The sequence below is a fragment of the Triticum urartu genome, chromosome 1A, assembly GCF_056163025.1.
Source record: "Triticum urartu cultivar PI428250 chromosome 1A, HENAU_Tu73, whole genome shotgun sequence".
Taxonomy (NCBI): Eukaryota; Viridiplantae; Streptophyta; class Magnoliopsida; order Poales; family Poaceae; genus Triticum; species Triticum urartu.
Window position 1 is genome coordinate 73,922,749 of NC_141873.1, and position 22,058 is coordinate 73,944,806.

At 38.9% G+C, this 22,058-nt stretch overlaps 1 protein-coding gene across 2 annotated transcripts; it reads right to left on the reverse strand.

Moving 5' to 3' along the window:
• Positions 1-219: 219 nt before the first annotated feature.
• LOC125536804 (uncharacterized) lies at positions 220-3,021 on the reverse strand. Of its 2 annotated transcripts, none has more exons than XR_015619272.1 (6): positions 2,713-3,019; positions 2,476-2,612; positions 1,824-1,949; positions 1,667-1,760; positions 1,230-1,315; positions 220-468 (listed from the first exon to the last, which is right to left on the reverse strand). XR_015619272.1 is itself a non-coding variant. In XM_087547549.1 (6 exons), the coding sequence occupies exons 1-4, from the start codon at positions 2,872-2,874 to the stop codon at positions 1,734-1,736; spliced, it is 447 nt and encodes a 148-aa protein (XP_087403675.1). In that variant the 5' UTR covers positions 2,875-3,021; the 3' UTR covers positions 220-468; positions 1,230-1,315; positions 1,667-1,733. The 2 variants fall into 2 exon arrangements, 1 of the variants encoding a protein (XP_087403675.1); XM_087547549.1 differs by having other exon boundaries at positions 2,476-2,607; positions 2,713-3,021.
• Between the last annotated feature and the right edge of the window lie 19,037 nt (positions 3,022-22,058).

The window sequence follows — 22,058 nt, forward strand, 5'->3', positions numbered from 1 at the left end:
AGCCAAGCCCATTAAGGCCGGCCCATAAAACTTTATACACATTTATTTTACTGGGCCAAAGCCCATGTCCGATCCATTATGTATTATTAGGTCGTTTAACCTTTTTAGACCTGAAACTGTACTACAAGTAAAGTTCAGTGAAGAATACATCACAGATTTAAATTAGACAGATATCTTTTTGAATATCCCAGCACACACAAAATAAGATTACACACGCCAGACAAGATAACACAGATTTAAATTAGACAGATATCTTTTTGAGTATCCCAGCACACACAAAATAAGGTTACACACACCAGACAACATAACACAGATTTAAATTACAGAGATAGCTTTTTGAGTATCCTAGCACACACAAAGTAAGATACATAGCCAAGACAAATGGTATTACAAAAAACATAGCCTGTTGCACAACAACAGCATGGCTCCATTGTCTTCCTCTTTAAGAATTCCGAGAAGCATTTCGTCCTGGCATCAGAAGGGACAACACATGAGAACCAAATTAAGCATAACATGAAATAAGAAAAATGTAGCAAGCTGAGAGTAGAATGCAGACAGTGTATATAAGCAAGTCACATGGATGCAAGCAGTGCGCATTTTAGAGGGTTTTATGTGGCTGCGTGGCCCAACTTTTGTTTCTTCCATAAAACAGGTTAGAAATATTAAACACTAGTAAGTTAAAGTTCATATTATATCATATTGTGTAAACTCTCCACCTCCTAAAGAGACTCCAACATCAGAAGATCATACTAATTACTCAAGGCCAGTTCTTTTGCTGCTTTCTAAAATAAGCTGCAATAAGTTGCCCCCTACCCAGCTTATTCTAGAAAATTATTTAATTAGAACCTACTGTTGTCACACATGCATTAAAGTGAAGTATACAGGTTATACAATCTTTAAGAAATTACTACTTATGAGATCTAGAAAGAATGAAGTCAGGTGAAGTGTTCATACATGTGTCCACGAGAAAAAGCAAATGTTAAAGACCCAAAGGGGTATTATAGCAATACTGATAGAAGAAAATGAAGAACATGTTGGAATCTTGACAATAGTTCACGCCCAGTGCAACAAACTGGAGCAAAAGTTGCATACAACACATGAAGGGCTCTGATTACTTAACTTGTAGCATCAATAGGTGCAAGAAGCGCATACACAAGGAGATTAAGCAAAAGCAGAATCTCCTCCTATTTTGGAGGATATCAATCAAAGGTGACCAAATGGAGGATTACCAGGTTGGATGAGTAGACACACATACGGTACTTGTCGTGTTGGCAAACCTCGTAGTCGATGTGCTCCTAGATCTGATTCACCCTCCCTACACACACAACCCCAGATCATTACTCGGTGACAAATAATACATGGTAAATAAAATATCTTGGTTTATCCTTATGAAACAATAGAACATTCAGCAATTTACAATAATTTGTTACAGCCACAGTTACATACATTATATATCCACATTCCCAGTATTTACATCACACATTTTCTTAAAAAGTGAGCGGTGTGCATCTAAACAAGATCATAGCGTGAAAGGGCAGCATGATATAGAAGGTGAATACATAGAAGCCTTGTATGGTTTCTCAAATATACTCACCAAATGTCTCGCAAGGTATGGATAAACATGGTTGAGCTAGCTGACATGTTATCATACTCAAGAATTACTTACCATCATTTTGTTCATCCATAACATTATGTAGTTGTTCTCCTCATGGTCCTTCCTCCAGTCCAGCGTCTCAAGTTACAGCTGTTGCGCCAGTTACCTACGAGACCAAGGAAAATTAGGGAGCTGTCCGAGATCTACCGAGAAGCCAGGGAAACCTAACCTCTTGGTGTAGGGACCCTGTTCTCCTCGTCGGCCCTTCCCTTGTTGGCATTGAAAATGAGCAGCATGGCGAGCTCGGTCTCCTCAGGCACGACCCCTCCGGCATCCGCATGCTCAAATATATTATCTGTAGTAGCATCAATGAGGGAAGCATACAGTTGTTCTGATACAGTAAAATATGCACCATTGAGGCAATGTGAACATTTGTGCATTGTACTAAACCAAAAAAATCCGACGCTAACTTTCTATGGCAAAGTCACGAAAAATATTTAAACATTATATACTAGCTATTTAGTGCATCCATAGATATGCACCTAGAAACCGACACAGTTAAGCAAGGCGACACGACAGGGATGATACTGAGCGTCCTCTACCTAACGAAGGCAACAGTTTAGCATAAGATTAAATGGTTTGTAATCTAAATCAGTAGCAGTTTAACACTCTGTAGTATAAGTCAGTAGCAGCTTAGGGAATTAAACTGTAATAATAGCATAGCAATTTCAATAGCAGATCCGAGGGTCGCAGGCGATCTCGCTCATTCATTGGCGGCTCCCACACGCACGACCCATCAAATCATGCCAAGGGGAAATCTCGCCCCTTGACCAACGACTATGCCGCGAGGCAGAAATCATCAGATCTTAGATGGTGCTTACCTGCTGCTGCTCGGCGACTTGCTCCTTGAACTTGCCCGCCCGCTTCCTGAACGCCTCCATATTTTTGACGCAATCACCTTTGGCGTCGGGGCAGGGGATGAAGACGGTGTTCCTCCATCTGTGGCTGTCCTGCTTCTCTTCCGTTCACGCCATGGATATGCATGAAAGGAAATCACAGGAAAGAATAGGTGAAGTGGGGAGAAGAGGGTAGGGCGAACAAGAAGGAGAGGGACCAACCTGGGCACGCCGGTGACGGATCCGGCGCCCGCTGGCCTCGACGTCGCCGGATGTGGCGGATCCCGGCCAGGTAAGGGGTGGCGGCCGAAACCCTAGCGACCACGGGGGCTGGTGGACGGCTTGAGCGCTGATTCTAGCCGGAGGGGAAGGAGGTGCGGACATAGGGGAGCTCGGGGTGTGATACGCGCCGCTGGAGCTCGACGGAACTGGCCGATGTGGGTGGTGGGTGGCGGCGAGGGAGAGAGGTTCATGGGGGGAAGGGAGAGGTTGCAAGACAGAGAGGGGTTCATGAGGGAGAAAGCGAGCGAGGGGAGGGTGGGATCTTTTTTTCATTTTCTTTTTTTCTGTAGATGGATGGATGGATGGATGGATGGGCGCCATGTCATCGATCCGTGTCACAAGTAATTCCACCAATGAGAATAAAGCACACATGCAATTGTGTTTTTCCTTTTGTTTTTCTTTTATTTTTTCACATGAAATATTCAAAAATAATATCATATTGTGCACAAGTTTGTATCTTAGAATGAAAAATATTGTTTCTTAAGAAAATTTTCATTTTATTAGGATGAAGAATTCATTTTTTATTTTTCGAGTGCCCAAAATGAGTTTTTTTTAAAGAACCTACCATATATTTGTTGCAAAATTAGACCAAATCAATTTTATAAAATACTAGGCCATATTTAATGTACAATTGACTAAATGATTGGGTGTTAAAAGGTTTGATCCACCTCTTATAAAAAAGACAAATTCCCGGCGATTCAGTTGGAAGTGGGTCAAGTTTGAACTACAGCTCCCTCATAGTTTGCTCATGATTTTTTCCAAATATCAGTTTTAGATACAAAAGTATCTATTTAATCAGAGAAACACCAAAAAAAATTCCAAGATTCAACCACTAGCTAGGTACGGTCATGCCCGACATTTTGACCGCATTTTGAAATGGGCATGAAAAATTAAAACAAATCAAAAAAATGGAAAACCTTCGCATTGTGTCATTATAATGACCAAGTTATTAGGAAAAATAATAAACTTGTAATACAACAATTTTTTAGAAAAAGTGTTCTCATAAAGAAGCTATCATGTGTGAAGATCCATGGCTTTCAAGCCAAATGATTAATCTTATAGCCGCATTCATGGCATAGTTTGTTCAAATGATCTCATATTATGTACAAGGGTGCATGTTGGCATGACAAACAACGTCACCTAAGGAAGTTTTCAGTTTCCTTGGATGAAAAAATCATTTTTCATTTTTTGAGTGCCATAAATGAGCTTTTTGTGAAGGACCTACCATATATTTGTTGCAAAATTGGACCAAATCAATTTTATAAAATATTAGGCCATATTTAATGTATAATTAACCAAATGATTGTGTGTCAAAATCTTTGATCCACCTCTCGTGAAAAAGACAAATTCCCGCTGATTCAGTTGGAAGTGGGTCAAGTTTGAACTACAACTGCCTCATAGTTTGCTCATGATATTTCCAAAAAATCAGTTTTAGGTATAAAAGTATCTATTTAATCAGAGAAACACCAAAAAAATTACAAGATTCAACCACTAGCTAGGGACGGTCATGCCCGTCGTTTTGACCGCATTTTGAAATGGGCATGAAAAGTAAAAAAAATCAAAAAATTGGAAAACCTTCGCATTGTGTCATTATATGTGACCAAGTTATCAAGAAAAATAATAAACTTGTAATACGACAATTTTTTAAAAAATTGTTCCCAGAAAGAAGCTATCATGTGTGAAGATTCATAGCTTTCAAGCTAAATGATCAATCTTACAGCCACATTCATGGCATAGTTTGTTCAAATGATCTCATATTATGCACAAGGGTGCATCTTGGAATGGCAAACAACGTTGCCTAAGGAAGTTTTCAGTTTCCTTGGACGAAAAATTCAATTTCCATTTTTCGAGTGCCCAAAATGAGTTTTTAAGGACCTATCATATATTTGTTGCAAAATTGGACCAAATCAATTTTATAAAATACTATGTCATATTTAATGTATAATTGACCAAATGATTGTGTGTCAGAATCTTTGATCCACCTCTTGTGAAAAAGACAAATTGGACCAAATATTAGTTAAAAACACTAGATCATATTTATAAAAGAATATAGCCTTTTTCTCTTCTTTTAGATGGGCTGAAATGAGAGCCTCGATTATTTTTCCCTGGGATAAATATGGCCCAACGAATTGGGACATCTTTTCTTTTTGAATCGGTCAATTTTTTTACAACAACAACATTTTCTAAAATTCTCCAAAAAAAATAAAAAAGAGAAACTAATATAACATTATTTAAATTTTAGAATGCAAAATTGAATTCTCATACTATTTAAAGAAATAAACATGAAATAGAAAAGGAAACTGAAAAACTACTAAGCGAGCAAAAAAGAAAAAAGGAAAGAAAGAGAAAGAAACAGAGAAAAAATGGGCCAGCCCAGTTAGGGGCGCCCTTATGCATCGCGATGGCCCAGGTTGAATCGCAGGCGGCAAGTGGTGTAGCCTTTGCTAAAGGCAGAGCAAATGGGCCGGCCCATGAGGAGGTGAACAAGCCCTAGACAAGTAAAAATAAAACAAAAATGTTAAGCGCGAGGAAGACATCAAACTCACGATTTCCCTCTTGCGGATGAGGGCTACTAACTGAACGCTGGCGAGTTCTAGTGCTAAATATGAGGTGCCATAGTATAACTATCGAAACCTTTTGAAAAAATCGGAAAATATACACTGAAAATTTGTAATATCCAATGATTTTTTTTAATGTACGTTGAACAATTTAAGTAATACACAATGAACATCCTTTAATATAAGATGAACATTTTTCAAAGAATATCAATGTACGCATGGAACAATTTTCAAATAAGCATTGAACGTTCAGTAAAAAAATACGTTGAACAATTTTATAATATACAGTGAACATTTTGTAGCACATGATGAACATTTTTATAACGCGAAGATGAAGTATTTTTATAATATATGATGAATTTTTTTATTAATACGGCAAACATATTTGTAATATGCAGTGAACCTTTTGTATAATACGCAATAAAAGAGAAGAAAACAGAAACAGAAAAGTAGAACAAAAAGAAACATAAAAGAAAAACTAAAAGGAAAAAAGGAACCAAGACAGAAAAAATGAAACTAAAACAAAACAACTGAAAGTTGAACAAAATAGTCGAAAACCGAAAGCCACAGAAGAAAAACGAAAAAAACCATAAGAAACAGCGAAGGAAAAGCAGCGTAAGAAAACCCGTACGTGGGCCGGCCCAAGTGGCGATCCCTTCAGCGAAGCGGCAGCTCCTAGATGCAGGCGCGCATCAAATATGATCCACGTCTTATTTTCTACATCTAAGGTGTGTGTGGTGTAGTGGCGTGGGGCTCTTATGGGGAGGACGATGGTTTGGGTTCAAATCTTCCCGTATGAGTTTTTTTATTCATTTTTTAAATAATTTGATCCATTTTGCTGTTTTAATTAATTTTCCCGTATGACTTTTTTTATTCATTTTTTTAAATAATTTGATCCATTTTGCTGTTTTAATTAATTTGATTGGCTCTTCCATTTAGGTCCCCTCCTCTAAGGTCGGTGGTGGGTCCTACCAATCATGTTCATGGTGGGAACTGCATGTCAGTTTGGTGGGCCTTAGGTCAATGTGTCGGTCCTATCCGTCATGTTGTTTATTCATTTTTTTAATAATTTGATCCATTTTTCTGTTTTAATTAATTTGATTGACTCTTCCATTTGGGCCCCCTCCTCTAAGGTCGGTGGTGGGTCCTACCTGTCATGTTCGTGGTGGGACCTGCATGTCAGTTTGGTGGGCCTTAGGTCAATGTGTCGGTCCTATCCGTTAGTGGTACATTGAAACCTTAGTTCTGTCCAGACACGTGAGCCAAAATTGACACATAGATATGACACATAGATGAAAATTCACACACAGACATGACACATAAGCAAAATTGATGAGGTGGCATCCATTCATATCAATATATCCATGTTTACAACGTCATGACCATCTAGATTGGTCGCAATCAGTCAAAAATATGGCCATTGACTATTTTTGGGTGCTTATGACCATTTTGTGTAAGGTAATAATGACTTTTTTGACTAAAATTGTCGTTATTGTTTAGGGTTTGGACGCTCTTAAAAAGCTTACGACCAATTGGTTCAAAATGGTCGTAGATTTACGACCAATTTATCCACGGTCAATAATAAAGGTCACAAATTGACATATTTCTTGTAGTGTTCCTAGTGACACCTAACTAATCTAGGAGACACCACTCTCCAAAAGGTAATAGATGGTATGTTGATGATGAACTCCTTACTCTTGTGCTTCAAATGATAGTCTCTCCAGCACTCAACTCTCTCAAACTGATTTGGATATGGTGGAAAGATGATTTGAGTGGAAAGCAACTTGGGGAAGGCTAGAGATCAAGATTCTTGTGGTTGCATTGGAATATCTTGGTCTCAACACATGAGTAGGTGGTTCTCTCTCAGAAAATGAATGCTAGAAGTGTAGGCACGTTCTGATGTCTCTCTCACCAAATGGAGGATGGGTGGAAGGGTATATATAGCCTCCACACAATATCTAACCGTTACACAAAATTTACCAAACTCGGTGGGACCAAATAGTGAAACTCGGTCAGACCGATATGGTTCAAATTGTGAGCGTTAGAGTTTTCGGTGGGACCGATATGATCAACTCGGTGGGACCGATGTGCTAGGTTTAGGGTAAAACCTCAACTCGGTTTGATAGATTATACAAACTCGGTGAGACCGATTTTGGTAATAAGCAAAACAGAGAGTTGGTCGAGCAAACTCGGTGGGACCGATTGCTTATCTCGGTGAGACCGCGATAATTGCAATAGGCAACAGAGGGTTTGCAAGCCCATCTCGGTGAGACCAAGATCCCATCGGTGAGACCTAATTGATTAGGGTTTCTGGCAGTGGCTATGTCAAGTGAACTTGGTGGCGCCGGATACCAAATCGGTGGGGCTGAGTTTGACTTTTGGTTTGGGACATATGTGGAAATGAGACAGTGATTGAGGGCTTTGGAGCATATCACTAAGAACTTTGAGCAAGCAAGACATTAAGCAACACCTCGTCCCCTTTTAATAGTATTGGCTTTCCTATGGACTCAATGTGATATTGGATGACTGAAATGAAAATGTAGAGTCTTGAGCTTTTGCCAATCCTCGTCCTTAGCTTCTTGAAGGGGTTCCACATCCTCTTGTCCATGCCACACCTTTGTTGAACTTTCTGAAATATACTAGATAAAAGAATTAGTCCAACAAGAGATATGTTGACATTAATTACCAAAATCACCCAGGGAGCACTTGTGCTTTTAGTTTCCCACATAGAGCTAACCCAAGGTAGATCTCCACAAGAGAGGGGGAGAACATTGTATTGAGATCCAAAAAGAGAGAAGAAGCCATCTAGCTAATAACTATGGACCCGAAGGTCTGAGGTAAACTACTCACACTTCATCGGAGAGGCTATGGTGTTGATGTAGAAGCCCTCCGTGATGGATGCCCCCTCCGGCGGAGCTCCGGAACAGGCCCCAAGATGGGATCTCATGGATACAGAAGGTTGCGGCTGTGGAATTTGGTTTTTGGCTCCGTATCTGATCGTTTGGGGGTACGTAGGTATATATAGGAGGATGGAGTACGTCGGTGGAGCAACAGGGGGCCTACGAGGGTGGAGGGCGCGCCTGGGGGGGTAGGCGCGCCCCCCTACCTCGTGGCTTCCTCCTTTGTTTCTTGACGTAGGGTCCAAATTTCCCGGATCATGTTCGGTGAGAAAAACTCGTTCTCGAAGGTTTCATTCCGTTTGGACTCCGTTTGATGTTCCTTTTCTTCGAAACCCTAAAATGGGCCAAAAAACAGTAATTCTGGGCTGGGCCTCCGGTTAATAGGTTAGTCCCAAAAATAATATAAAAGTGGATAATAAAGCCCAATAATGTCCAAAACAGTAGATAATATAGCATGGAGCAATCAAAAATTATAGATACGTTGGAGACGTATCAAAAATCTTCAATCAACTTGCAGAAGTCTGGTGCTACAATAGTCTTTTAAGGAAATCTTCATTGAAACCATCTAGTCTAGGTGATTTAGCAGCAGGCATATGCTTAATGATCTCATCAATTTCAGCTTTAGTAAATGGTGCCTCTAGATCATGTAGGTCCCCATGGTACTGTAGCAGGAAATGCAGTTGGAGTGGGTTTTGGCTAGGAGTGGTTGTGCCTAATCTCTCCTTAAAAGCTTTATGGAGGGTAGCTACTTTAGTATGGTGATCACTATGTTCTTGTCCCATTTCATCTCTCAGCATGGCAATCTAGTTATTTCTGTGTTTGATGGTAGCCTTAGCTTGGAATTTTTTTGTGTTAGCTTCACCAACTTTGATTCTTCTGATGGTGGCTCTTTGCTTCCAATAGATTCTTTGATTTTCCAGAATTTGAGTCAAATGTTCTTTAAGGATCATCCTGCCATTATATTCAGCCAAGGAGAGACGTCTGAATTCTTCCATGGTATCATAGTAGAGAATAAGATAGTTGGCATCTTTGATTATTTTCTTTAGATTAGAAAGTGCTCTGACCCAATTTTTTAGTCCCTTTATCAGTCTTTTGAACTTGGCAACAATGATTTTAGCACTATCAGTCTCAGCAATGTCCTGTTCCCAAATAGATTTCACCACCTCTTCAAATTGATTGTGTTCCATCCAGTAGTTCTCAAATCTGAATATCTTTGCTCTGGGGATAGAAGTTCCAATTTTATTCATAATAGGGACATGATCTGAGCTTGTTTTTGCTAGTGGGATAGCTGATGTGTTTGGATATGAGGGTCCATGAAGTGAAACACCAGTCTAGTTTCTCTAGAAGGGGGACTTCCTACATATTTCTCCATGTAAAATTTCTTCCTTTTTGTGGGATTTCAATCAGTGCTTGGTGATTGATGGCTTCATTAAAAAGAAGCATGTCTTGAATGCTCCCTCCGTCTCTGCTCCTGTTATGTGGATATCTCACATAGTTGAAGGCCCCCAACATCATCCGGTTGGCATCATCTTCCATTTGATAATTATGGAACCAGTTAATGAATTTAGGTCTGATGTCAGGTTGACAGGGACCATAGACATTTTTCAGATACCATGATTCCACTGACTGTGTGGATGTAAAATGAATAGTGATAGAAAAATCATCAACATGAAATAGTTGTCCCTGAAAGTAATGTTTTGACCATGCAATCAACAAACCCCCTGAGGCCCCAGTGGATGGCAGAAATTCAAATTTGGATAGCCGTCTGGGACAAAAATTTGTAAGATACAAACTATCAAAGTTTTCTCTTTTGGTTTCTTACAAACAGATAATAGAGCATGCAGATTATTCAATTTTATTAGATATGGCAGTCCATTTCTTAGAATCATTCAAACCTCTCACATTCCAATTTAAAATATTCCAAGTTCTAGCCATTGTACAAAAGGTAAATCTAGAATCAGCTGACATAGAGAAACTCCCCATCTTACTACTGTCCTTCAGAGTGCTTTTACCAACCTTACAAGCATAGTGGCAGCAAGGGCCTAAAATAAAATAACTAAATAGATCTAATATGATTCTTGAACTAGTGCTGGCTCTTGTCCAATTCTTTGGCAGCTGTGGCTCCCTCCTTTGCAGCAGCTTGTGTTCCTTTGGGCTTCTTATTCCTAGTGACCAACTTCTCTTCATTAGTCTCCAGAATGTTAACCTTGCATAAAGGGGAATTGAGATTTTTAACCACTCTAAGAGGTAAAGTTGGTGGCTTGGCATGGCATGCAAAATCGTCTTTATCTTTACAGACTGCTTTCCTAAACCCCTTACTGAATTTTTGGAGCCTACAACTTCTCCTTACCTCAGTCTCTACCAGTGGCATTTTCTCCTTTATTTTCCTGTTATGATGCAGCGAAGAGGTGGGGGAAGACGAGGTTTCTTCTTGAGAGAGAGCCTTGTCTGAGGGAGTGTTCTCCTGCTTTGTCTTATCCCGTTGAATTTGATTTAGAGCACATGTAATGTCAAGAGATGGGCAGGAATTAGGGACAACAAATGGAAAAGTTACTGAATTGTGAGCCCCTTGTGAAATGATCTCCCAGACATTAGAAGTGATGGACTTTCTGGCCCATTCAAATTTGTCAACAAATAGCAATGTGACTGATAAGAAATTGACCCAGTCTGGTGGTACCTCAATGATGGATGTGCTGTCTTTCTAGGGAGGTGATACGTCTCCAACGTATTTATAATTTTTGATTGTTCCATGCTGTTATATTATCAATCTTGGATGTTTTAAAATCATTTTATATCATCTTTTGGTACTAACCTATTGACATAGTGCCAAGTGCCAGTTGCTGTTTTTTGCATGTTTTTTACATCGCAGAAAATCAATACCAAACGGAGTCCAAATGCCACGAAACTTTACGGAGATTTTTTATGGACCAGAACACACCTAATAGGCCAAGGTTGCGCCTGGGGGGGTGCTCCGAGGAGAGCACAACCCACCAGGGCATGCCAGGAGGCCCAGGCGCGCCCTGGTGGGTTGTGCCCGCCTTAGATGCCCCCTGGGCCGCCTCTTTGCTCTACAGATACCCCAATATTCCAGAAACCCTAAGGGGGTCAACGAAAATCAATTCCAGCCGCCGCAGAGTCCAGAACCACTAGATCCAATCTAGACACCATCACGGATGGGGTTCACCACCTCCATTGGTGCCTCTCCGATGATGCATGAGTAGTTCTTTGTAGACCTTCCGGTCCGTAGTTAGTAGCTAGATGACTTCCTCTCTCTCATTTGATTCTCAATACAATGGTCTCTCGGAGATCCATATGATGTAACTCTTTTTGTGGTGTGTTTGTTGGGATCCGATGAACTTCGAGTTTATAATCAGATCTATCTCTTTTTATATCCATGAAAGTATCTAAGTTTCTTTGATCTCTTTTATGCATGATTGCTTATAGCCTCATATTTCTTCTCTGGTATTTGGGTTTTGTTTGGCCAACTTGATCTATTTATCTTGCAATGGGAAGAGGTGCTTTGTAGTGGGTTCGATCTTACGGTGCTTGATCCCAGTGACAGAAAAGGATAAAACGATGGGGTCTATCTCTACATAGATAGATCTTGTGTACATCATGTCATCGTTCTTATTGCATTACTCCGTTTCTCCATGAACTTAATACACTAGATGCATGCTAGATAGCGGTCGATGTGTGGAGTAATAGTAGTAGATGCAGGCAGGAGTCGGTCTACTAATCTTGGACGTGATGCCTATGTAATGATCATTGCTTGGATATAGTCATGATTATTTGAAGTTCTATCAATTTCCCAAAAGTAATTTGTTTACCCACCGTTTGCTATTTTTCTCGAGAGAAGCCATTAGTGAAACCTACGGCCCCCGGGTCTCTTTCGCATATTATTTGCCTTTGCGATCTATTTTATTTGCCTTTTATTTTCAGATCTACTAGACCAAAAATACAAAAATACCTTGCTGCAATTTATTTTATTTGGCGTTCGATCTATCAATATTTACAACTCTCTCGCGTCCGTTTGCCAATTTCGAGCGCCGCTACCCGAAAGGGATTGGCAACCCCTTTTACACGTCGGGTTGCGAGTAGTTATTATTTGTGTGCAGGTGTTGTTTACATTGTATTGCTTGGTTCTCCTACTGATTCGATAACCTTGGTTTCATATATGAGGGAAATACCTAGCGCCGCTGTGCTGCATCATCCCTTCCTCTTTGGGGAAATACCAACGTAGCTTCAAGCGACATCAAAAGGAATTTCTGGCGCCGTTGCCGGGGAGGATCTTCAACATATACCAGGTTCCTAATCACAAATCTCATCTCCTCGCAATTTACATTATTTGACATTTGCCTCTTGTCTTCCTCTCCCCCACTTCACAAAAATTAGCCTTTTTTATTCGCCCCTCTTTTCCGTTCGTTGTTTTCTTGCCGGATCTGTTTTTGAGTGCAATCTTTTTGTGTAGTCTTCATGACTCAAGAGAACACCAAGTTGTGTGATTTCTCAAATACCAACAACAATGATTTTATTGGCACCCCTCTTGCTCCTCCCGCCACTAGTGCGGAGTCCTATGATATTAATACTGCTTTGCTGAATCTTGTTATGAAAGATCAATTTTTCGATACTCCTAAGGAGGATGCCGCGCCCCATATTAATACCTTCGTGGAATTATGCAATATGCAAAATAAAAAATATGTGGGAAATGATGTTGTGAAGATGAAATTATTTCCGTTTTCTTTGCATGATTCTGCAAAAAATTGGTTCTCTTCTTTGCCTCGTAATAGAATCGATTCTGAGAATAAGTGCAAATATGATTTTATCACTAAGTATTTTCCGTCAGCAAAAATTATTTCCCTTAGAACTCAGATCATGGATTTCAAGCAACTTGAACATGAGCATGTTGCACAATCTTGGGAAAGGATGAAAATGATGCTAAGGAATTGTCCAACTCATGGGTTAAATCTTTGGATGATCATACAATTTTTTATGCGGGGTTGAATTTTGTTTCTCGTAATCTTTTAGATTCCGCCACGGGTGGTACTTTTATGGAAATTACTTTGGGTGATGCCACCAAATTTCTTGATAATATTATGGAAAATTGTTCGCAATGGCATACCGAAAGAGCTCCTACTAGTAAAAAGGCTAATTCGGTTGAAGAAATTTTTCTTTGAGTGAAAAAGTTGATGCTCTTATGAAATTGGTTGCTAGTAGAAGTGCTCCTATTGATTTTAATGATATGCCTTTGTCTACTTTGATTAAGCAAACTAGTGATGCCGTAGATGTGAATTTTATCTTTCGAAATAATTTCAACAACAATGCTTATAGAGGTAATTTTAATCCTAGGCCTTTTCCTAGTAATTCCTCTAATAATTATGGTAATTCCTATGGAAATCCTCCTTATCTCTACTACTATTGTGTAGCAGTTTTGAATTTGGATTTACCACTTGCCTCTCAGTTTCCCGCCAAAACGACATTGGACTGATTCGAGCCGTTGATTTCTCACAGTATGCTCAAATCTACCGTTCATCAGTCATCTGTGCTACGAATCCAACGGCTGGCATGCGCTGGATTCGCCTCTCCCGCTGTGAGTAGCAGGTCAATCCCAAACGCAACCAGCTGTGCGGAGCATCTAGATGGTAGGCGATTTTCCTATACGAAGTAGTACTCCACTGCAACCCCACTCTCCAGGAGTAAAATAAAGAGAAGCTAGAAGACTTTTCTAGAAACGTATGCCATGCAACCCCACTCTCCAAGGGATTCTGGCCGGTCCCACTGAATGTGCTCTTTTTTGCTGGACCGAGCCAGTACCTAGAGTCGTCGTATAACCTTTTTTGTGTTTAAAAATTAAAAAGTCACATAACCTGGAGTATGATTTAGCCATCGTAAAAAGAAGAAATGACGCGCCACTCTCCAGGATATTTTGCGGGCAGTTGGCCCAGGTAGCAGTACCAGTCACATTCACATTCTTCCAAGCTAAGACAAAGATTCTACTAATACCAGAAACATAGAAGAAACTAAAGGGATGCTTCACGTTCTAATGCTCACTGTCTCAGATTTTAGATGATACATTAGGCCATGGAATTGGATGTGCCATTTGTTGGATCGGAACTCACAGGTAAAACTAAAGGAATAATAAATGTGCAATGAATACAACACTTCAAATTTGAGATGTTAATTTACGAAAATTATATACCATCAAATGAACAATCATCGACATGAGTAAATTAAATATTTGTATCCGACATGAACGTATTAAAATATGTTTTTATTATAATACTAGAAATATTTGGCTACAACTCTGCAATTCATATTTGAAACTTGCTGGAATTAATTTATTAGGCGTCAAATTCAATAAAGAGTTTGTACGGTTAAAACTACTCTTTACATTTATTTGAAATGTTATAACAGCCACATCTTGATACTGAGTTGTCCACGGTAAAATTAAGTTGTGTCATCTTATTTACATTCACCTAAACACATTTTTGTATAACTCATAAAACTCTATTACGCTATTATAACCCAAGATTTCTTCCATCATATATCTCTTGATGGCGTCGGAACATTTATTGTATTCTGAAGGTATTGAAGTTATGTAATACGTATTTATTCCAAAAAATTCCAAACTATTTCATATTGATATGTAAAAATGTAAAATACAACCAAGGTCCAAAAATTATTAAAGGTTCAACTAGGTCATATAGGAATGAAAATGTACATCTAAATCATAAAAGTAGGTAAGTGGTCATTGCAGGCCCTATTTTTTTTGAGGATTGCAGGTCCTAACTTGGTTTGATTCGTCCACATGCATATTGAGAGAGGTGCCATCGTCAGATGTATTATGCAAAAAATACGCATTGCATCTCGCATGTATTTGGACCATTAGGCATGAATGGTGAGCAATATAAAAAACAATGTATGTCAAATGAAATGTCTCTATGCACGCACGTAACTAATATGTAACATTCATTGGGGTGCAATACTTAAGCGTCACGCTTGATGGCCAATGAACCAGAGCACCTAGCGAGGGAAATTTGACATTAGAATATGGATTTCACAAAATTGCAATGCGGCATTAGACTTCTGGACATATTGAGTATTTTTAAGATAAGCATTACAAATAAAAATGATGGATTATTCGGGTGTCGTCTTTATATGTTAGCGTGCAAAGCACGTGCAACTTACTAGTAGTAATAATAGGAACACCTCTGATCTTGAGAATAATATTAAAGAATTTATCAACACGCAAAAAGTTGTCAACACTTCCATAGAAGAAAAGTTGAATAAGATTGATGATTTGTCTAGAAGTGTTGATAGAATTTCTCATGACGCGGAAAATCTCAAGAGGAAACTTTTTGTGCCTAAGGTTGATGAATCAATTAAAGCTCTTTATGTTTCTATGGATGAAAGTAAGAAAATAACCGCTATGCTTAGAGCTAAAAGAGAATTTTTAGAAAAAGCGTTTTAAAGTGATTACTTCCGCAAAAGTGATGAAGATCTTAAAATGATTGGTGTTTCTTCTATTGATTCCTTGTTTAGTAATATTAAGATTGATGAAAAAGGGACTAGAGAAGAGTCAACTTTAGCTAGAAGGCGTCCCGATATTTCGGAGGGTGAAAATCTTGTTGAGGAAATTGATAAAAGTGGGTTTGAAGAGGTCAAAACTTTAGCTAGCGATGTGCCCACTATTTTTTATTACAAAGACTTTAATTACTATAGTTGCTCTTTGATTGATTGTATTTCTTTGTTGCAATCCATGATAAATTTACCCCATGCTTATGAACAAAATAAAGCTTTTACTAAACATAGTGTTGATGCTATGATGAAAGCTTTAGAAGAAAAGTTGGAATTAGAATATTCAATTCCTAGAAAATTGCATGATGAATGGGAACCTACTATCGAAGTCAAGATTAAAAATTATGAGTGTTTTGCTTTATGTGACGTGGGTGCTAGTGTTTCTACTATTTCGAAATCTTTATGTGATGTGCTTGGTCTTACCGATATGGAATCATGTTCTTTAAATTTGCACTTGGCGGATTCTACTATTAAAAAGGCTATGGAACAAATTAATGATGTTCTTATTCTTGCAAATATGAATTGTGTGCCCATAGATTTTATTGTTCTTGATATTGATTGCAATCTATCTTGTCCAATTATTCTTGGTAGACCATTTTTACGCACTATCGGTGTAGTGATTGATATGAAAGAAGGCAATACCAAGTTCCAATTTCCTTTGAGAAAAGGTATGGAACACTTCCATAGAACAATAATTAGGCCACCATATGAATCAATGACGAGGGCATCTTATGGATCTCGAACCAAAGATGACAAAACTTAGATCCTTGCTTTATGCCTAGCTAAGAGCGTAAAACTATAGCGCTCGTTGGGAGGCAACCCAATGAATAAAATTTATTTTTGCTTTTTGCTTTCTGTTCTTGAGTGTTAGCACAATTATGCTATTGTTATGATTGTGTTTTTTATGTTTTAATTAGTGTTTGTGCCAAGTAAAGCCTTTAGGATCTTCTTGGGTGATAGTTGTTTGATCCTGCTGAAAAAACAGAAACTTTTGCACTCACGAAAATAATTATCATTTTAAAAAAGAGAGCGATAAAATACCCATTCCTTTTGAACTAGATCAGTATACAAATTGCTTAGGCCGTCCTAATTTTCAGAAGTTTTGGAGTTACAGAAGTATTCAAAACACCCAGATTGCTACAGATTGTTCAGTTTTTGATAGATTATGTTTTCTTTGCGTTGTGTGCTTGTTTTGATGGCTCTATGGTTTTCTTTGATGAGTTTTTTCCATAGAAAAGTTGGAATACAGTAGATATAATGCAAGAACAAAATATGAATTGGTTTGATACAACACTTACAGTAGTGATTTATTTTCTTATACTAACGGATCTCACGAAGGTTTTGGGTTATCTTACGATGGATGAAGGAATAAGGAGTAAGAAGATCCTAAGCTTGGGGATGCCCCGTGTAGCGACCCGACCCGAATGGATCAAGTCTCTGTGCTTAAGTGTCATCCCTAGATCGGTATGCTGACACACACAGTACTCGAGGATTTATAACAGAGGTAAATCACATGTATAAGTAACGTAAGATACTATTACCTCAATCCAAAATAGCGGAAGTAACAAGGTTGTGGATTCCCATCAACACCAACGGCAAAGTTGAGTGTAGAATTCGTAACCCTAACGTATCACTTACTCGTCGTAAGATAATCCTGCAACATGAGACGTTGCAGCCACAAAGGGTCAGTACATTGAATGTACTGGCAAATTCACACCATAGAGAGAAATGATGAACAATGGCTATCACTACATGCATATATGGTTGGTGGAAAAGCTCTATGGTTATAAGGTTTTTGCGAAAAGCCAATTTTTCCCTACTGCAAAGGAATAAATTTTATTTAACTATCATGGTGGTTGTTGAACATTGAGAATGGTTGACAGCATTCTCAGTCCCAATTAAGTAACATCATTAAACCCAACAAACTTAATTTAAAGTAACATGATGAGATTCACATGATAATCCAAGTACTAGATACTCAAAATGTCCATAACCGGGGACACGGCTAATCATAATTAGTTTATACACTCTGTAGAGGTTTGCGCACTTTTCCCCACAAGACTCGATCACCTCCGATTGGTTTCTCGCACTACATGGTGTTTGAGAAGACGGATGACCGAGACATAGTCTTTCAGAAGCGCTAGCACCTTACGATGGATAGACCGTTACACCTACTTTCTCCTACATCTACTAGTCTACCCTGTAAGAGTTTGCACGACTTAATCAACTATGCTAGAGCCCATAATAGCTTGTGGCTGCACACGGAAGTTTCTAGCATGAATAATCTCATGATCCCTTTAAGCCTGGGTGGCGGTCCATAAAAAACAGGCAATCCTGGTCTACCCAGGTGCCTAGACAGGCAATCCTGGAATACCCAGGTGCCTCAATCCACCCAGATGTGTGTTTAAGTTGCCACCTTAAGTAAACCATTAATTAACAATCTCACATCTGTCATGAATATTCTTAAAACCCAATCCACGTCTACGAGCATAGCATGGCACTATAAGCATAACGTAATAGTAACTCCCAAGGTTTGAATGCAGGGCAATAGGTTCCTACCTCATCAACTACTTCCCAATACCCACATGTTATCAATCCTACTCATGCAATGTTTCAGGGTGAAACTAATGCATAAAAACTGGGTATGAAAGGGGATATGATCAAAGTGTGAACTTGCCTGCAATGTTGATGAAGATGATTCGCACTCAAAACTCTTGATAGATGTATTCATCACACTCCGGTCAATCTATCGTAAGCAAGAAATAGTAACCACACATAAGCAATCACTCAAAAGATCAGAAAGAACGAAGAAGACGATTCGGAAAACATCAAAACCAAGCAAATAACTCTTGCAACATAAAACAATTTCTAACAGTACCAAAATTATGTGAATTTGGCCTTATCAGAAAGTTTAGGCCAAGAGCTTCGATTTGCAAAAAGAATCAACTAAAACGGAGCTACGAAACTCAAGTTATGCTCCAAAGAAGTTTGAATTCAAATCTGATGTAATTCAAATTTTAAAATTTCAAAAACATGTTTGAGTTGGATTACTGGAAAGAGGGGATCATAACGAAGACGTGAGCGTTGGTTTCATTGGATTTGGACTAACGAGTAAAAAGTAGTGATCGATTGATGAACAGGGACTAATCTGTAACGAAAATCCTCACATATAGGTCCTTGGCCGAATTTAATAAGAAAAGGAAAAATCTATCGAGCGAACGCTCGCTACAGAAACTTACAGAACGAAAATTGTTTGCTACCGAATCTAATCTGATGAACGTTCGCTAAGTAACTAAACTAAATATAAAAAAACAGGTTCTTAAACAAAACCGAAGAAAACCTAAACCTAAAAGAAAACCGGCAAACCGGGGACGGTTTTATACCGGACCGGGAGAAACCGGCGGGTCGGGTGGTGGATCGGCTGGCGGGCGGTTCCGGCAACGGCGGTGATTTCCGGCGATCCCCGGCGACGGCGGGCAGCAACTCCGGCGACGGGACGACGGCGCGGTGGCTCCGGCGGGGTGCGGTAGCGGCTTCGGCCTCGACGGCACTGGGCGGCAACGGTAGTGGCAACGGCAGCGGCGCGAGTGGCAACCGGCGGCGTGGGGCGGCAGCGCTGCAGCGGCGGCGCGGCGACTTGCGGCGGCAAGATGCGAGGCGAGGGGCGGCGGCGAAACTCGAGGGAGGGGGCCCAGGGCTCCGCTATTTAAGGGAGGGAGGCTAGGCGGACGCGGAGTCCGGCCGGACTCCGGCTGGCGGCGGCGATGCTCGGGACTCCGTCCTGAGCTTGGGGGCGGTGCAGCGCGGCTGGGCTGCGGCCTGGCCCGGTTGGCTGGGCCGGCCCAGTCAGAAAGTTTTTTTTAAACATTTCCAGACAAATAAAAATAATAAAAGCAAAATAAATAAAAAATATTATATAGGCATATAATATATCAAAATTTTCAGAAAAAGATTTCCTACAATATGAACATTTTTCTAACTTCGAATAAAATCCACACAAATTCAGATAAAGAGTGCTACTGGTCTATTAAAATCCAACAAAAATCATTTTAAAAATATCAAAATGATTTCAAATTAATTTTTCTCCAATTTTCTAATGTAGGGAATAATGTTACCCTATTTTCCATATATTTTATTTTTGGAGAAAAATAATTTGAATAAAACTCAAATAACTCCAAATTGAAAATAAATTCAAAAAAAAGACTTCAAATGTGATCTTTGAAACTCCCAACTCATATTTCAGAATTTGAAAAAGTCATTTTATCTTCTCTCGTGAAAATCATTGAGTTGCATAAAGTTTCTGAATTGGAAAATATTTCCCAATGGAATTCAAATATTTTTCAAACACCTTTTTCATTTATTTTAAATGGAAGAAGTCATGTCATCTTCTCTCTAGGGTTTTTGGATTGAAAAGAATTTGAATTCATGGAGATCATGAATGAAAAATGAAAGTTTGGGAAAGTCCTTTTATTCCCTCTCATTTAACTTTCAAAACGTTTCGAATTTCACTCAATCAATCACACAACAATCAAACAATCAATCAATCTATCTATTTATTATAACATTCCAAAATTTAGAATTTTGGGATGTTACACCCCGGCATCCCCCGCTGTTATCCAAAAAAGAGAAAGCAACTAAGCTTGGGGATGCCCCCGAGTGGCATCCCCGCTTTCTTCTAACGACCATCTGTATTTTACTCGAAGTTATATTTTTATTTGTCACATACTATGTGTTTTTCTTGGAGCATCTTGTATGATGTGAGTCTTTGCTTTGAATTATTTTGTGTTTTAAGTCTTGATTCCTTGCTGGACACACCTATTTGAGAGAGCCAAAATTATGTCATGACTTGTTAGAATTTCTCTTTATGCTTCACTTAATTTTTTTGAGCTATGGACTTGCTCTAGTGCTTCACTTATATCTTTTTGAGCATTGCGTGCTTTAATATTTTTGAAGAAATGCTCTCTTGCTTCACTTAGATTTATTTGAGAGTTAGTAAAATTTTCAACAAATGCTCTCTTGCTTCAATTAAATTAATTTGAGAGAAAGAAAAATTATGCTCATGATCTTCACTTATATTTGTTTGAGCTTGTCAAAAGCAACATATGAAAATTAGTTCCAAAGTGATAGATGTCCAAGAAGGATATAATAAAAACTTTCATGAAGATCATTGGACAAAATAATCTTGATTCTTGGTAATAGTTTTGAGATATGATGATGTGATATGTGAGTTATGTTGAGGAATAATTATGCTTTAGTAAGAATATTGGTGTTAAGGTTTGTGATTCCCTATGCAAGCACGAAAGTCAATAATTATGCAATGAAATTATATCCTACTTGTGGTGCATTATTTGGTGTTAATTGTACTTAATGCTCGCTTATCAGATTATTCGTTTCTTGGTTGGTCGCTTCTCAATCTTTTGTTAGCCTTCATTTTGCACTAAGTATGATCACTACTTGTGCATCCAAAAACCTTTAATCCAGTTTTGCCATATGAGTCCACTATATCTACCAATATGCGGTATTATTTTGCCGTTCTAAGCAAATTTGTATGTGCCATCTCTAATTTTCAAAATAAATTTCTCTTTTGTGTGTTTGTTTCGCTCGCGGAGCAGTGAGGGGTGGCTAATATTTTCCATGCTAGATGTTTTATTCTCACGATGAGTGTTTATTCACTTGTCATTGCACGAGAGTAAGGCAAAGGTATTAGGGATGCCCAGTCCCGAAATGAAAAAATGAATTTACTTTATGTTGTCAAATAATAAATTCCTTGGAAAGTGTTGGTATGGAAGGCACCCGTGGATACGGTTAGCCATGAAAAGTGAAAGTATGGTGGAAAAAGGAATAAACTTTATTTTCTGTTTGGGATTCGCATATGATATATCTAGCATGGAAAGTGTTGCGAACTCTAAGTCGTTTTCGTTGGTGGGATGGATACACCTCCCAAAATGTTTTTATCTCTATTTTTTTGCTTTGAGCTCTAGCACCTCTACAAATCCCTACTTCCCTCTATGAAGGGCCGGCCTTTCTTTGTACTTTATGCCATTTTTATTTTGAATTTGAGTCTCCATCTTCTCTTATAAAGCACCAACTAGGAGGCACTATGATCATACTTGAGCATTGGGTGTAGTAAATATGCGAGTGTGTTTCATGATGGATCAATGATTAATCATGATGGGGCAAGGATAGCTTATTTTAGCGTTGATATTTTGAAAGACATGGTTGCTTGTTGATATGTTTGAGTATTTAAGTTATC

What these genes read in the sequence shown, in the direction of transcription:
- LOC125536804 (XM_087547549.1), bottom strand. Translation starts at nt 2,874, where the DNA reads ATGTCCGCACCTCCTTCCCCTCCGGCTAGAATCAGCGCTCAAGCCGTC. An exon ending in TCCGTCACCGGCGTGCCCAG is followed by an intron (nt 2,608 to 2,712) that starts GTTGGTCCCTCT and finishes ACGGAAGAGAAG; the next exon opens with CAGGACAGCCACAGATGGAG. An exon ending in AAGTCGCCGAGCAGCAGCAG is followed by an intron (nt 1,950 to 2,475) that starts GTAAGCACCATC and finishes ATGCTACTACAG; the next exon opens with ATAATATATTTGAGCATGCG.